This window comes from Saccopteryx leptura, chromosome 7, assembly GCF_036850995.1.
Source record: "Saccopteryx leptura isolate mSacLep1 chromosome 7, mSacLep1_pri_phased_curated, whole genome shotgun sequence".
NCBI lineage: Eukaryota > Metazoa > Chordata > Mammalia > Chiroptera > Emballonuridae > Saccopteryx > Saccopteryx leptura.
Genome location: NC_089509.1, coordinates 60423399 through 60440881, shown reverse-complemented (window position 1 = coordinate 60440881; position 17483 = coordinate 60423399). Strand labels below are relative to the sequence as shown.

Sequence of the window (17483 nt, the reverse complement as noted above, 5' to 3'; positions counted from 1 at the left end):
ACTAATTAATTAGGGCTTAATTATATTTTGAATCCATATATTTAAAATATACCCTTTCTTATAAAAAGAAAAATCTTTAAAAGTAATAATCTTTTGGCATACAGACTAAGAGACTGAATCACATTGTGGTCTGAATTTCAAATTATTTAAAACAATTATTTAGAACACACTTAAGTGAAATTACAATGCACTTTTAGTTGATTATTCTTATTATCCAATTGAAAGGGAAACCATAGAAAGTTCTCTTTATAATGAAGCATGCGCCAACTGTATTGTTGCCAAAGGTATTATGTTTTTATATAACAAATGTTATAAGGATTATAAGAAATAATATATGCTAATCACTTAGTACACTAAGTGGTGTACAAAGTAAATGCTCACTAAACAGAGTGGTAGCAGTAGTAGTTATTATTCAAGCAGGGTTTATATTTGGCTGTCATTTGCTGACTAGAAATGAATCTTAAATAGTACAATTTGCATTTCCATAGAACAAAGTAAAAATATATCAGATGTTTATTTGTGCTCCCCTTTACTAAAGCTAATGTTTGTTTACGTCAGAATTCCCAAGGCTTTCCTTCTCGTTGTGTTCTCCCTATACAATATCTCTAATAGTAAAGCACATTGACAAATTCAACATGTACTTTGATTTAATGGGTTTTTTTTCTGTCTCCAGAAATCTTATGTTTTGCTTATCTGTCATTCTTCATTAATAATGCTGATTCTTGAAAATAAAAGTAAGGGACTTCTTAGATTCTTTGATCATATTTTGCAAAAATTATATAGAAAGGAGCCATCATGCCTAACCAGGCGGTGGCACAGTGGATAGAACGTTGATGTGGGAAGCTGAGGACCCAGGTTTGAAACCCTGAGGTTGCTGGCTTGAGCACAGGCTCATTGGCTTGAGTGAGGATCGCTGGCTTGAGCGCAGGGTTGCCGGCTTGAGCATAGGATCATAGACATGACCCCATGGTCACTGGCTTGAGACCAGAGGTTGCTGGCTTGAGCGAGGGGTCACTGGCTCAGCCGAACCTCTCCCCCCACCCAGGCCAAGGCACATATTAGAAAGCAGTCATTGACCAACTAAAGTGCCGCAACAACAAGATGCTTCTCATCTCTCCCCCTTCCTGTCTGTCTGTCCCTGCCTGTCCCTCTGTCTCTCTGCCTCTCACTAATAAAAAAAAAGAAATGGGAGCCATCATAAATGGACTTTGTCTGCTCACACAATTTAGTATCATTTCTAAGCCTAAAAGAAAGTCTAAAGGAAATCAAACCATGTATGAATGAAAAATTTTAGAGTTTAATATATAATTAATTCCTCATCCTCAAACACTGACACAGCACAAGGGTAAAATAAATATTTCAATGAAATATTTCAAATGAAAGTTACTGAAATTTATTTTTGACCATTTTTATAGTATTTGTACATAATATTTTAAGACTACTTTATTGTTAGATTAAGGGTTAGAGCTATAAAACTGTGTTTTAGTCATTGATTTTTTGAAACAAGACTATGTTAGACATCTATTTTGTAAAAATTTTTTCCCTAGCTTTTGATGCTATATGTAGTGGAAGTGAGGTAGGAAAACAAAAGTTGCTTGAGAAAGGTCCCTCACTTCTATTTTAAGCCAGAGAAGAGTCATGCCTGTGATTTGATTTGGTTCCATATGTAAATAAAGTGTATGATTTTTTGTTTTAATTTGGTTCCTTTAACACAGCGGTTCTCAACCTGTGGGTCATGACCCCGGCGGGGGTCGAACGACCAAAACACAGGGGTTGCCTAAAGCCATCGGAAATACATATTTTATTTAAAAATGTATTATATAATAAATATGTATTTTCCGATGGCTTTAGGCGACCCCTGTGTTTTGGTCGTGCGACCCACCGGTTGAGAACCGCTCCTTTAACAGCTTTCCTAAGGCAAGCGTTAATGAAAGGCAAGTGGTAGTAGTAAATTTGTTTTACAGTCAGCCAAAATAGGGTGTTCGTGACCAATATGTAGATTTATTACAGGTGAAACTTGAATTATTAATTTAGCCTTAAAATGTGTGCGTGTGTGTGTAATAGTGTTGAGTAATGTGGAAAGGAACATTGCAAACTACTCACATTTCACGTTTTTTCAGATCAACACTCTACAAGTAGAACTCTCCTGAAACATGAGGGAGCCTCCCTTAGATTTCATCTAAAGTAACATCCTGATTCTGAGCTGAATGTGCACATGTGGTGGTTTGCTTAGGAAGTCATTATGAATTTAAAATGCATTCAAATAAAAAGCTCTGATTACAAATTGTTACACTTACTGTTTTGTAGATGATCATTGTGTAAGTCGCTGTAACTCCCAGAGCTGCATATTAGCCCAGGAAGAAGAACAGTATCTACAGAGTGGAGACCAGCAACTGACTCGACACGTGCTGCTATGTTTACTTCTCATTATTGGCCTGTTTGCTGTAAATGTTTCTTCTGATTTTGTTTGGGGGCCATTTCTTTAAATGTCTGGCAAAGGTTTTATTCTGGCATCTGGGAGAATCTTATTTACTATTTCCTTGGGGGGGTGGCAGCTGGGCCATCTGAGTCATAATCTTGAGCTAAATGTTTTGGGGAGAAAGAGGGATGAATAATTCACATTACTCTGTTGCCTAACTGCTCTAATAGCTTATTTTTGCTTAGAATGACTTACTCATTCTATACTCTGAACCTAGAGTTTGGTAAGATAAGGTATCTCCGTGATGTGTGCAGGGCCACTGTTCCCAACGTTTTTCTTGACTGACCTCAGTGGGTAAAGGCCTGCGTGGTCTCCCAGAAGATTTTTTAATTATGAAAATAACATAACCACTTCATGTAACAAATACTTACAAAATAGAGAAAAGAGGAAAAATAACCATCATACTAGGTCTTCTATTTGTTGTCAGGCATTTTCACGTTGCTACATCACGTTCATAATCATTACTTTAAATGGCTCCTCAATAAACTGTAGAGGAGCTACATTATAATGAACCAATTCCTTATATATCATTCCCAGGTTATTTTTTTAATGGCTCTAATAAACATCTCTATTTAATGTATTTCTTTTTGATAGATTCTCAAAGCTGGGAAAGCTGATCAAAGAGTATAAATATTTCTGTGCCTTTAGATGCATTTTACTAAATTGTTTTCCAAAGGAGTAGTATAGATTTATAAAGTATTCTCACCATTTACTATTATACATTTTTTAATTTGATTTTTTATAGGTAAAATATAGCACACTATTTTTAAATGCATTTTTTACTACTAAGGATTTTTTCATTGCTGTTATGTCCTCTTGTGAATTGTCAGTTATCTTTATATACCGTATTTTTTTTGCTCCATAAGGAGCACCTGACAATGAGACACACCTGGGATTTTAAGGAGAAAAATAAGAAAAAAAATATTCTGAACCAAATGGTGTGTTAAAATATTTAATAAAATACCGTATTTTTTGCTCCATAAGACACATGGGCATTTTCCCCTCCACTTTCGGGGGGGGGGGGGGTGTCTTATGGAGCAAAAAATACAGTAATTCTTTAAGATAGTTCAAGTGTAACTCACCTACAGGTAGGAAATGGAAATATAACCTATGAAGAAAAACCCTCTTACCCTTTCACACTGGGATGCTTATTACACAGAATGATATCAGCCAGCACCATTTTAACTACTGTTTAAGAACAGAAATCAAAAAGAAATGCTGCCAAGAATTTTTGCTTAGTGATGTGATTGTTTTCATTGTGTGGAACTAATTTTAAAATCAGTTCTGTCTCACGCTAGTCGACAGTCCTGATATATTATGTAAGCTTCGTATTATGGCTCGTGTCTTCTTGCTTCAAATCTGATCAGAATAGATACTGTTTGAGTGACATCTGTCAGGAGGAGAGGTTGAAACCTCTTGTTTGAAAGACAAAGCCTCTATATTCTCTTGGTGTTTTTCTTTTTAGTTTTTTATTCTCCCTAATTATTAAGTAGGTAAGTTATTGTTCTGTGTTCTGGATAGAGAGAAATGATTGGCTTACTTCATTAAAAAATACTATTTTCTCCTTCCTTTTCAGAATCTTTCCAGTTGTTTATGGTGGCTATTCAACCAAGAGCCTGGAAGACTATATGTTGAGTTACAGTTTTTCTGTGCTGTGTTTAACTTTGGCCAGGTATTTACTTACTGAGAACTTTGAGCAGTTTTCGTTTGCCTGGATGGCTTGATTGGGGAGAAGAGTGTGCGGATGTTGTTGTCTTTAAAATCAGAAGGGTTTATTTTGTTTGCCAGCTGCTGGTGTGCATGACAGCTGACAGCTGCTGCCTGTCTCCTGGTAGAGATGAATTAGTATATTGGTTGAAGTCACAGAATGCACACTGAGTGTTGTAGTCAGAAATACCAAATCGTTTTTTGCTTTGGCTTTGAGATAAAGAATGATAATGTAAGCAGCGACAAGATGTTCCAAGTACTTTTTAAACTTTATTGTGATCTTAATAAGTCACTTTGGGAAAATTACTTACATTCTTTGAGCCTTTGGTTTAGCCACTTGAATTGGTTTTTGTTATTTTATTTAAATTTTTATATTTTTGAACAATAGGTATTTAAATCTTTTCTAAAAATTATAAATTGGTGTATAAGTAAATTTTGGCCAGGTATAAAAATTACTATTCCTTGAGAGGATATAATATACCATCCATTGTTAAGCATTTTACAGTAACTATCTCATTTAAATATCACACTACCTGCGAAGTAGACATTAGCATCCCTATTTTAAAAGTTAGAAACTAAGCTCTGGCCGGGTAGCTTAGTTGGTTGGAGCATCCTTCCCATATGCCAAAGCTGTGGGTTCTTTCCCCAGTAAGGGCACATTCAAGAATTAACCCATGAATGCATAAATAAGTGGAGCAACAAAATGTTGTGTCTCTCTCTCTCCCCTCTTTCTTTCTCTCTAAAATTTTTTAAAATTAGGCCCTGGCCAGTTGGCTCAGTGGCAGAGTGTCAGCTTGGCATGTGGATGTCCCAGATTCAATTCCCAGACAGGGCACACAGGAAAAGCGTTCATCTGCTTCTCCACCCCTCTTCCTCTCGCGTCTCTCTCTCTCTCTCTCTCTCTCTCTCTCTCTCTCTCTTTCTCCCCCTCCCTCCCTCCCTCCCTCTCCCTCCCCCCCTCTCTCTTTTTCTCTCTTCCTCTCTCTCTCTCTTCCCTTCCTGCAGCCATGGCTTGATTGGAGCAAGTTGGCCCGGGTGCTGAGGATGGCTCCATGGCCTCAGCCTCAGGCCCTGATAAGAGCTCAGTTGCTGAGCAACGGAGAAGTGCCCCAGATGGGCAGATCATCGCCCCCCTAGTGGGCTTGCTAGGTGGATCCCTGTCGGGGGGCATGCAAGAGTCTGTCTCTGCCTCCCTTCCTCTAATTGAATAAAAAGAAAATTAAATTATAAACAAAAATTCTATGAAGAACTAATACAATAGTGCTGTTGTCTGTTTATTTCAGTTAAAATGGATATTTAAAGATAAATGCCATTTTACATATTAAAAAATATGTGCAAATTTTAAAATTTGATTCAGAATTCAATCCTTTTTTTAATTTTATTTAGACAATTTTAACGAGGTGACATTGATCAATTAGAGTGCATAGATTCAGAGAAAACATCTCTAGATCATTTTGATATTTGATTGTTATATACCCATCACCCAAGTCAAATTGTCCTCCCTCACCTTTTATTTGGTTTTCTCTATGCCCCTCCCCTCCCCCCACCCCCTCTCTTTCCTCCCTCCCCTCCCCCTGGTAACCACTGCACTCTTGTCTATGTCCATGAGTCTCAGTTTTGTGTCCCACCTATGTATGGAATCATACAGTTCTTAGTTTTTTTCTGATTTACTTATTTTACTCAGTATAATGTTATCAAGATCCCACCATGTTGTTGTAAATGATCCGATGTCATCATTTCTTATGGCTGAAGTAGTATTCCATAGTGTATATGTGCCACATCTTCTTTATCCAGTCATCTATTGAAGGGCTTTTTGGTTGTTTCCATGTCCTGGCCACTGTGAACAATGCTGCAGTGAACATGGGGCTGCATATGTCTTTACGTACCAATGATTTTGAGATTTGGGGGTATATAGCCAGTAGAGGGACAATCTGTTCTTGATTAGGTAATGTTAGTCCCCTGATTATCAGGTTGAAAAAAGTACTGTTTGAATTTGGGTTTGCCTATTAAATCTAAAATAATTGGCCATATGAATGAGTTAGTTAACATTTATCAGATGTTCCTGCCAGTTTTTCCCTAAGATTAATTTTTTGAAGTATTTCAAGTTTGTTTTTCCATTATCCTGGGAGCAAAAATGTCCATGTCTAGTTAGAAAAGTGACCTCAATCAGTTTATTACAGACAGACATGAGCATCCCAAGGGCTGGTGATGCCCATTTCACTGTTCTCGATCAGATTTTGTACTCAAGAACTGTGAAATACTAGATTGAAAAAGCATAGTCTTACTCAGCATTTAGCATTTTTTTTAATTATTTTGTATTAATCTAAATTTATTATGTTAACATGGATTCAAGTGTCCCACTCAGTATAACTCCCTCAGCCCCACCCCCTTGTCCCCCATTTTGCATTTCTTAAAGCCGACTCCAAGCTGAGCCATTCTAGGACTAGAACTGAGAAAGCTTCACAAATAAAAAAAATGTTAGGAATGTTGCATTTGAAATGCCCCAATAGCCATGCTCAGGTGCTTCAAAGGAAGAAGAAAGATATCACCACCTCCCCCCCACACACACACACCTGCATCCCATTTTCCTCTTGGGGAAGTATTGAAGTGTTATAGTCAAATCCTTCCCTTTTGGTTATTTCTAGTTCCATATTTCCGGGTGAAGAAAGGTAGGTCCGTCGTGTAATATAGTGCATCCAACCCCGCACCTACCCACACTTAGGCCTGTATCCCACAGTGCCTGAATGAAGGCAGCTCCCAGCCTCCTGTCTCCCTCATGGCCCCGATCTGTGGCTGCTAGCTATCTGGCGCCAGTTTGCTTCATCACCCCCTGTCAAAGCCCTTTCCCAAAGCACTTGCTAGTTTCATTTCACATAAATTTTGTTCAGTTGCTACATTATGTTCAGATACTACAGCATTTTTATTTATTTATTTTTATTTTTTATTATTATTTTTTTTTTGTTTAGTAATTTTTTTTTCTTTTACAGAAACAGTCAGAGAGAGGAATAGATATGGACAGACAGACAGGAACGGAAAGAGATGAGAAGCATCAATCATCAGTTTTTCATTGCAACCACCTTAGTTGTTCATTGATTGCTTTCTCATATGTGCCTTCACCATGGGGCTACAGCTGACCGAGTAACCCCTTGCTCTAGCCAGAGACCTTGGGTCCAAGCTGGTGAGCTTTGCTCAAGCCAGATGAGCCCGCACTCAAGCTGGTGACCTCGAGGTCTCGAACCTGGGTCCTCCGCATCCCAGTCCAACGCTCCATCCACTGCGCCACCGCCTGGTCAGGCAACTACAGCATTTTTAAATTCTGTAATTACTGAAGTTTTAACAGAAAAATAATAAGAAAATACTTAAGCACAATGTGAAACATTTTATTTTCTTTTTAAAAAGGAAAAAACAAAGGCATATAGCCCTAAGTGGTTTCATTTTCTTCAGTATGCTCAGGACTGGTTTATATCATAACTAGTGGGACAGATGATGGGGAAGAGGCAGCCAAGTATCATACCTACCTCCAGGCACATTAGAAGGCCTGCCTGTGAGCTTTATTTAAAATGTTGGTCTAGCCTGACCTGGCGGTGGCGCATTAGATAGAGCATCGGACTGGGATGTGAAGGACCCAGGTTCGAGACCCCGAGGTCGCCAGCTTGAGCACGGGCTCATCTGGTTTGAACAAAGCTCACCAGCTTGGACCCAAGGTCACTGGCTTGAGCAAGGGGTTACTCGGTCTGCTGAAGGCCCACGGTCAAGGCACATATGGGAAAGCAATCAATGAACAACTAAGGTGTCGCAACAAAAAACATGATTGATGCTTCTCATCTCTCTTCGTTCCTGTCTGTCCCTGTCTATCCCTCTCTCTGACTCTCTCTCTGTCTCTGAAAAAAAAAAAAATGTTGCTCTAATCATATAGGTTTGCTTCCCCAAGTACTAAATTCCATGGCTTCCATAATTTCTGTCTTGAAATTTCATTGTTGTATTCATAAAATCTAACTATTTTTTCTTCCATAGGGATTTATTTCCTTTGGCATTTTTGGATTGGACAAACATTTAATCATACGACCTTTCAAAAGAAGGTAAATTGATATGAAAAAGAATTTGTATCTGTAAAGGTGATGACAAAGCCATTCTTTTAAAATACTGATATTTTAAACCTTTATTAACTAACTGCTGAGAGACCACAGAAAGGGTGAGCTAATACCACAGATAGGTTATCTGTTGATTCTACGTATTTGTTGTAAATAATTGCAGAGAAGATATTAGAAGACTTGTTATCAATCCAACATTGTAATTTGCATTTTAATAAGAAATGATGGATAGTGGCTTCTATCTGTGCCATTATCTACATATACATAAAGTAAAACGAAATTTGAAAAATTATTTAGAAATGCTGTGCCCCAAAGGTCTCTATTTGATTCTTTCACCTTTGACAACAGGACTTCTCTATCAAACTGACAATTTATAGAAAACTCAAGTTTTCTTCTTTCTAAATTTTGGCTTTTCATTAGCTTGGTGAAGAGTTGCTTTGAATTCAGACCAGGTATTTTTTTTTTCTTTTTTTTTTTTTTTTTCTTTTTTCCAAAGCTGGAAACGGGGAGGCAGTCAGACAGACTCCCGCATGCGCCCAACCAGGATCCACCGGGCACGCCCACCAGGGGGCGATGCTCTGCCCCTCTGGGGCGTCGCCCTGCCGCATCCAGAGCCACTCCAGCGCCTGAGGCAGAGGCCACAGAGCCATCCCCAGCGCCCGGGCCATCTTCGCTCCAATGGAGCCTCGCTGCGGGAGGGGAAGAGAGAGACAGGAAGGAGAGGGGGAGGGGTGGAGAAGCAAATGGGCGCCTCTCCTGTGTGCCCTGGCCGGGAATCGAACCCGGGACTCCTGCACGCCAGGCCAACACTCTACTGCTGAGCCAACCGGCCAGGGCCCAGGTATTTTTTTATGAAGAATAAGGAAGGCTCTGGCTGGTTGGCTCAGTGGTAGAGAGTTGGCCCGACGTGTGGATGTCCTAGGTTCGATTCACAGTCAGGGCACACAGGAGAAGCGACTATCTGCTTCTCCACCCCCCAACCCCCTTCTTTTTCTCTCTCTGGCTCTCTCTCTCTCCTTGCCTCCCTCCTTCATTCCCTCGCACAGCCATGGCTCCATTGGTTCAAATGTATTGGCCCCAGGCACTGAGGATGGCTCCATGGAGACTCTGCCTCAGGCACTAAAAATAGCTCAGTTGCAGAGCATGGCCCAAGATGAGCAGAGCTCCAGCCCCAGACTGGGGTGGGGGGGTTAAGTGGATCCCAGTTGAGGTGCATGTGGGAGTCTGTCTTTCTATCCCCTCCTCTCATTTGGAAAAGAAGAAAAAAAGAAAAGAAAAGAAATAATGAAGTAGGAATACTTCAACTTGGGGGGAGGAGAATTAGGTGGGGTAGGGGTCGAGTTAGAAGACCTTGTACTTCATTTGTTTTCAAAGTCATAATTAGGAGAAACTAGAAATGCTAATGGAATTTCTACTACTAATGATATAAAAAGTGCCCAATATATGGTAACTGGGTTTTTTTACCTCTTTTTTTCCCATCATTAACATCATCATCATTGCTAAGATATAGTTGCTTGGGTCATAATCCTTTCATGGGAGAGAAAAAGCATAATAGGAAAGTCATTGGACTTAGTTACCAGCTTCATAATTGGTCAATTAAAATAGCCAACAAATTTATAGTCTGGGTTGGTAGAAACAGAATTGTTCTGAACGCCAGATCCCATTATGTGTTTTTTGAGTACTGAAATTGGAAAATGATTAAATAAAATAATTGATCTCTGTAAGTTAGTTTTGCATTTCAAACAGTAGAATGTAGAATAAGAAACTTCATTTATGGTAGAAACTGAAATGGGTCAAACATGTCAGGAGGATATTTTATAAAATTTTTCTGGACGTTTTATAAAATGCCCCCCACCCCCACAGCATGCTTTGAATAGGAAACTGAACACAGGCTTGTTTCTGTGCCAGACACTAATGATGTCTGGGTGTTGCTGATGACAGCTTTGGTAAATGACAGCTCAGAAAAGCCCTGTTGATGGGGTAATAAGCAGGAAAGGTTCTCTTCTTTCCTTTAAAATGGCCTCCTTAAATTTGATTTTCAGACTTGAATTTCTATGGAACAATAAAGAAACGGCAGAAAACAGGGATTCTCCTGTTCCTGAGGAAATAAAAATGACCTGTCAACAGTTTATCCACTATCACCGTGACCTCTGTATCCGAAACATAGTAAAAGAAAGAAGGTAAGTATAGATTCTAGGTAATTATATTTTAGATGATAATTTTGGTTTGTAACAGATTAAGTAATGTGGTTGTAACTAACTATATGATTGTTCCTTTTAATATCACATATATATATGTAAAAGTTAAAAATAGCTATAGTTTAAGGAACAGCATATATAAGAGCCATTATCATTTTAATTTTTATATTTTTAAATGTCATATAACTTCTGATTTCCATATAAAATGAAAACTCTAAGAAGGAATCAAAATGTAGTCGAATATCAACTTTCATTTCGTATTGACAATTAGTGTCTCTCACAAAACTTTGAAATACATTGGATTTAGAAGTGATTTTGTATTCCCCATCTCTTAGTGCTATGTTATTTCATATTAATAATGATATTGTCAAGAAAATGAAATGAAATTTCTGTCTCTTAATTCTAATGCTTGTTATTTACAATAGCCAAGATATGGAAGCTACCCAAGTGCCCATCAATAAATGAGTGGATAAAAAAAGTGGGGACACACACACACACACACACACACACACTGGAAAAGAATGAAATCTTACGATTTGCAACAGCATGGTTGGACCAAGAGGGTGAAATACATCAGACAAAGAAAGACAAATACCATATGATTTCACTTATATGTGGAATCTAAAGAATAAAATAAATGGACAAACAAAATAAAAACAGACTCATAGTTGCAGAGAACAGACTGAGGGTTGCCAGAGGGAAGGAGGCTTGGGGGACTGGGTGAAAACAGTATAGGGATTAAGAGGTACAAATTGGTAGTCACAAACTAGTCACAAAGATGTAAAGTACAGCATAGGGAATATAGTCAGAAATACTGTAATAACTATGTGCGGTGCCAAGTGGGTATTGAAAGTGGGGGGTGGGGTTAGTTTGTAAAGTACATGATTGTCTAACCACTGTGTTGTACACCTAAAGCTAACTCAAAATAATATTGAACGTTAAGCTATAATTGAAAAAGAAAAGGTCTTTATTTTTTAAAAAAAGCAGTTTTAGGTTCACAGCAAACTTAAGAGGAAAATACAATATAAAGACATCGCCCCTAAAACAAGCAGACTGAAAATTTTTCATTTTTATCTAATTTCAGAATTCTCTGTCTTCCACAGCATCACAGTTTAAACTAACGTGTGGAAGATAACAAAAACCACTCTTGACCTTGATCTGTGTTTTCCAGTAGTGTAACCTCTAAGCCACATGTGGCAGTTGAGCTCCTGAGATGTGGCCAGTGGGATGGAGTCCACTTTTAGTGCTTACTTTTAATAAACTTAAATTTAAAACTGAAAATATACTAATTCTGCTGCTTATTTTTCTACCTCGAGTCTTAATCTTCAGTCTGTGACATCATATTTATTATACTAATCCTCAGGATACAGAGCATGCAGCAGGAAATCCAAAAACAAATGTTACCAATATTTTCGGTTGTCGTAAAAGAGAAGAAAACCAAAACTAAATATAAAGAAACGCATGCTTTTATGTCTACAAGTGAAAATTTGCAAACTTATAAAAATTACCATGTAGGGTAATTAACCTACTTATTATGCCAGTATATTTTATTATAACCAGAACGTCGCCTCATACAGCTAGTGGAAGGGGGGCTCACTGGGTGGGGACTAATAATATTAGAGCTCAACTCCTGGATATGCCGCTTATTAGCTGTGTGACAAGTTCAATTTAACTGTGGGCAAGTACAACTCTCCAAACCTTTCTTTTCCTCCTCTTTAAAATATCTGTTATTTTAAAGAAGATATTTTGTTCGATTTAAATGACAATCTATATGATGGGCCTAGTCCAGTTTCTGGAAATGGTCAGCTATGAAGAAAAGTTAGTTTCCCACCCTTAAAGGGCCAAACACAATTATTTCAAAAACTGCTCTTTAAAATTAAAAAAATGAGATCCATTTTAGCTCTGCCAGACGCACTGTGATTGCCGACTGCCGAGAAGCATAGCCTTGCCATTTGCAGGGCTGCGGGCTGCCTGGGTCCCAGGAGGCCGAATGGGCCTGCTGGTCTGATGCTGCTGCTCTGCAGAGGCAGGTTCCATGCGCTCTGCTGGAGCTCCCGGCAGTCGTCAGGAAGCAAACAGTGTTCCCCTGGTGTCTGATAGAAGATGTTGGGCTATAAATTAAAATCAGCAAGCAGGAAGAAGGCTCAAGCTCAGGTTGCAATATTCAGGCTTCTGTTGAAAGTGATGTTTGTAGTTGCAAAGCATAAATTAAGATACCTTATTATGAAGTAAAATACTGATGTTAAAATATTGTAATTTTATGTACTTGAGGGAAATTTTCATGTATATTAATTTCTTCTAATTTTTATGTGAAAACCTAATGTATATTCATTTGTAGTTAAATGTCTTTACATTTTTGTCACCTATTTCTCATTTCATCTTGGTTTTCACCCACTGTTTCCTATTGGCAAGCACTTTGGATTTTACAGTTTGACTGATGCTTCTGAACAGATTCATGTTGTCTGTTGCATATTTGTTTGAAAATGTACAGAATGCATTTGATTGGGTGGTTTTCACATTTCTCTTTCCCTTGTTCATTTGCTTATACCTGAGGCACCCCACATTTGCATTGTGAAGAACATTTCAAATAATCAAGGAGTAGATTCAGAATCGAAGTCCCTTTTAAAAATCATAGATTTAACAAGACAGATCTCACTTATTCTTCCCTCGCTTCCTAATGCAGCAAATTGCTGGCATATCAGTAAAGTGGTCTTGGCTGCTGAGGGCAAGAGGAAAGGCTATTTGTGGGCACTGTGGCAAGCAGAAAATATGAAGTTTGAGTAGTTTAGTTAAAATTGTCCTTAAGAGCATGTAAAAAATATTATTTAATGTTCTGGAGATACATTACTTATTATAACTGTGAATATAACTTACTTACAAAATATATAATATTCAGCTGTCTACAGAAGGCCATCTGATCATTAAAGGCTATCACTGCTGTAAAAATATTTCTCTGTAGATGACTTTGCATTATCTGAGTCTTTTTTTGGTTGAGGCATATCTGTCTTCACAAGCATTATTGAAGTATTTTCTTTTTCTCCGATGGGCCTTTCTAAGGTCAGGTGAGTTGAACCCTTTATATTCAGAGTAGTTTCACCTGACCAGGCGGTGGCGCAGTAGATAGAGCGTCAGACTGGGACGCGGAGGACCCAGGTTCGAGACCCCGAGGTCGCCAGCTTGAGCGCGGGCTCAACTGGTTTGAGCAAAAGCCTACCAGCTTGAACGCAAGGTCACTTGGTCCAACAAGGGGTTACTCGGTCTGCTGAAGGCCCGAGGTCAAGGCACATATTAGAAAGCAATCAATGAACAACTAAAGTGTTGCAGTGCGCAATGAAAAACTAATGATTGATGCTTCCATCTCTCTCCGTTCCTGTCTATCTGTCCTTGTCTATCCCGCTCTCTGACTCTCTGTCTCTGTAAAAAAAAAAAAAAAAAAAAAAAGAGTAGTTTCATTCCTGCCACACTTTTAACTATCATGCTCTTTCCCTGTGTCCTGTTTTTCCTTGCTTGTCTTCTATCATGCAGTGCTGATACCAGGTTTACAGAATATATGGGTGAATCATTCCTTTGACATACAGGTGTGGTACAAAGACTTCTGCTGGGACCTTCTGTGGCTGTGACCTGGTGAACTGGCTAATTGAAGTTGGCCTTGCCTCGGACCGTGGTGAAGCTGTGATATATGGAGACAGACTGGTGCAAGGGGGAGTTATCCAACATATCACCAACGACTATGAATTTCGGGATGAGTACTTGTTTTACAGATTTCTTCAAAAGAGTCCTGAACAGAGTCCTCCTGCCGTTAATGCAACCACTCTCCAACGGGAAAGATATAAAGCAAGTGAACCTTCAGCCGTATCCCCTAAGACTTAAATTATGAGGGCGAGAACCCCACACGCAGTCATATTCTAATCCCAGATCTGTTACTAACTGTGTGACCTCGGGCAAATCGCAACCTCTCTGACCCTCACGTGCCTCTTCTGTAAAATGTGATATTTCACCCCATGCTAACATTCCCTGATTTTATGTGTATGTAAAACACAGGAACCTTGCCAGGAAAAAGAAAAAAAAAATCAATATTTAAAGTTCTGAATGAATATAATAATTAGTAATTCTTAAATAATTATTTACAACCAATTATGTCAACATTTTAAAACATTGCTCCCTGCAGCTGTTTGCTGTAATTTCAAAATCAACATCTACTTACTATTCCTTTAAATTGCCAAATTTGGCAGGTATAGTGCTGGTAGGAAATGGACCTTAAATTATGACTTTGTACTTATTGATAGCACCTCCTAAAAAAGAATTTTACTGATTTTGATAAGAGGCCTTCTTATAATATTTTCCCCATTTCATTAAAAACTGGAAACACTATTTTTTAAGGTTCATCTTTTCTTGCTTTTCTATCCAAGGTACTAATCAGTGCCATCAGGAAGGGAATAAGAACTTCAGTAAATCTTCTCATCTACAAAATCCATCAACAGAAGTATAAGTCTAATCTTTAACTTTTGTGCTAAAAATAGTAATTTGAGCAGATTCACTTAAATTTTATCAACACGATTATTGCCATGTGATATATTATTTCTGCTGTTTACATAAAGCATCACAGTGCAGAAGGATAACCCTGTTACCTTAAATTCTATGCCTAACATCCTACTTTCACAGTTAGAATTTAGTCTTCCTTGTCTGCATGTGTAAAAATCAGTGAATTTGAAAATGACCGGTGTCGGTGTCATGGCGGCCTCCATGCCGGGCTCAGCCTGGGGCACTGACCGCTTCTGCGTGGAAGGCTGTTGATGCTCCCTGCTGCTTCCTGGAGAACCCAGAAGCTCTGCTTTTGCACCGGGAGCCTTCAGTGTGAAACTGGCTCAGGCTGGTATTAAAATACCTAAAAAATGATTTGCGAAAATGGTAATATAATGTGTTTAATGCTGAACAATAAATATAGTTGTAATTAAAAAAGAAAATTACTAAATGTTGCCCTCAGACAAGCTTTATGTTCTTTGGTAAATTAAAAGAGATCTAGCCACATGACCCTATTTATTAGGTATCAGTTTTGGTTTAACATATTTAAAATATGTTCTAAATATTTATTTACCTCATACTTTTAGTGTCTCACATATAGAAGGCATTTAGAAAATAATTTATAGGATTAAGTCGTTTAATTTGTAATTTGTTTTTTAACCTGCTTGGAAGCCTAAATGTATTTAACAAGTACAGGCAGACTTTGGAGATATTGTGGGTTCAGTTCCAGACCACCACAGTAAAGCAAATATCGCAAAAAGTGTGTCACACAAATTTTTGGTTTCCCAGTGCATATAACATGTTAACCTACTGTAGTCTACTAAGTGTGCAATATCATCATTGTCTGAAAAACAATGCATATACCTTAATTAAAAAGACTTTATTGCTATAAAATGCTAACCATGATCCATCATCTGAGCCTTCAGCAAGTCATCACCTTTTTGCTGGCGGAGGGTCTTCCCTTCAATCTGTGACAAGCACAGTATCTGCGAAGTGCAGTCAAGTGAAGCTCAGTACCAGGTATGCCTGTAAATGCTGCTTTAGCGTGTAGCGTTCACCTCTACCGAGTTTAAGTTATGATTAGGAAACGGGCTGTTTTTCAGCAGAACTGTCTTGCTGCAGAAAATTTATTTTTTAATGTGACCACAGTGTAGCTCTCAGAATGCTCAGGAGTTGACATAAACGCCCACTGCTGTGCCAGGAGACTTTTAGAGCTGCAGCAATAGAGATGTTAATTCACATGCATGCAGACAACTCAAAGTTAAGTGGAGAACTTGTTGTGTTCGTGAGCAACTCATCCTACACATGTTCTGTTATTTGCACGAAGGGAATGAGCAGCATCTTTCTTTAAGGGAGACATTAAAAGAAAACCCTGGGTCTGAATGAACTGCAGTTTCAGAAAATGAAGGCTTTTAAGAGATGTTTTTAGGATTAAGGAAGAATATACTAATTTTATTAAATGAAAATATTTGTAACTTTTACTCTCTCACTGACAAAGCAAGTTTCTCAATAAAATACCTATTTTAACTTGCATTGCCAACGTCTTTTCTTTGGGTAATCTGAATAATTCAGAAGCAACATAGAGATCTTTTCTCTATTATTCATGACCCTGTGAGATATGTGCACAGGGCCTTGCTCAATTATGGACTCAGTAAACAGTTTTTATTAATAACTCAATATGACATTAGAGTCCTTTTCACATATTTCATAACTTAATATGCAGGGTCACAGCTGGGAAAATTATCTGATGCATTTTGATTGAAACCTACCACTTTTATAATAATCTTCAGCATGATCAATTGTTCTTTTTTGTTGTTGTTTTCAATGAGTAATTTCATGCCTAGCCTGTGCTTAAATTTCAATATTTTTAAAATAAAGTGTGCTTGGCATTTTAAGAATAGCAATTAATCAGTAAATTTCTAAAAGAAAGAAAAATGTAAACCTATTATTTAACATGTTTTCTATGCAGCAGAATACAGCTCTTAGGTTTTGTCCCTCCCTATCTCATATCATGTAAAATACTGTACTACTTTAGACCACTGGACGTAGGTAGTCAAGTGATAAATGATGGTTGGAAACAGTTCAGGATGAGATGTTATCACTATTCTTCAGGAAAAGATAGGATGATAAAAGCCGGAAGTCACTAATTAGAAAGAGAAACCATTCACTGTGTAGAACCTGTTTCTGGCAAATTGTTTAAATAGGCACTAAACTTCCAAAATTCTATGCTGTATAATTATTTCTAGGGCAAAATTGTTGGTTGAAGATTTAATATATAAATTAATGTTTTCATAAAATATCAAACTAGCTTTCTCAAAAATACTGAGCTTATTAGATTATTTCCTTGGTTTATTACATAATTGTAAATAATAGTTTTTTTTAATTTAGAAAATTAAATTTAACAGTGACATTGATCAACAAGAGTACATAGATTTCATGTAAACATCTCCACATCATTTAAAGGTTGACCAATAAAAGTTTTATTTT

The 17483-nt window shown here is 37.9% G+C and overlaps 1 protein-coding gene across 3 annotated transcripts in view; it reads left to right on the top strand.

Moving 5' to 3' along the window:
• Positions 1–16529, top strand: part of GPR155 (G protein-coupled receptor 155) — a 50837-nt gene extending 34308 nt beyond the window's left edge. The window contains exons 13-17 of one of the 3 annotated variants that reach the window (XM_066345087.1): positions 2308–2444; positions 4056–4151; positions 8201–8265; positions 10320–10457; positions 14054–16529. In XM_066345087.1, the coding sequence (XP_066201184.1) occupies positions 2308–2444; positions 4056–4151; positions 8201–8265; positions 10320–10457; positions 14054–14345 (728 nt within the window). In that variant the 3' untranslated portion in view covers positions 14346–16529. Of the gene's footprint in view, positions 1–2307; positions 2445–4055; positions 4152–8200; positions 8266–10319; positions 10458–11559; positions 11718–14053 lie in introns of those variants that run through there. The other 2 variants (XM_066345090.1, XM_066345089.1) reach the window with 2 other exon arrangements.
• The last annotated feature ends 954 nt before the right edge of the window (positions 16530–17483 follow it).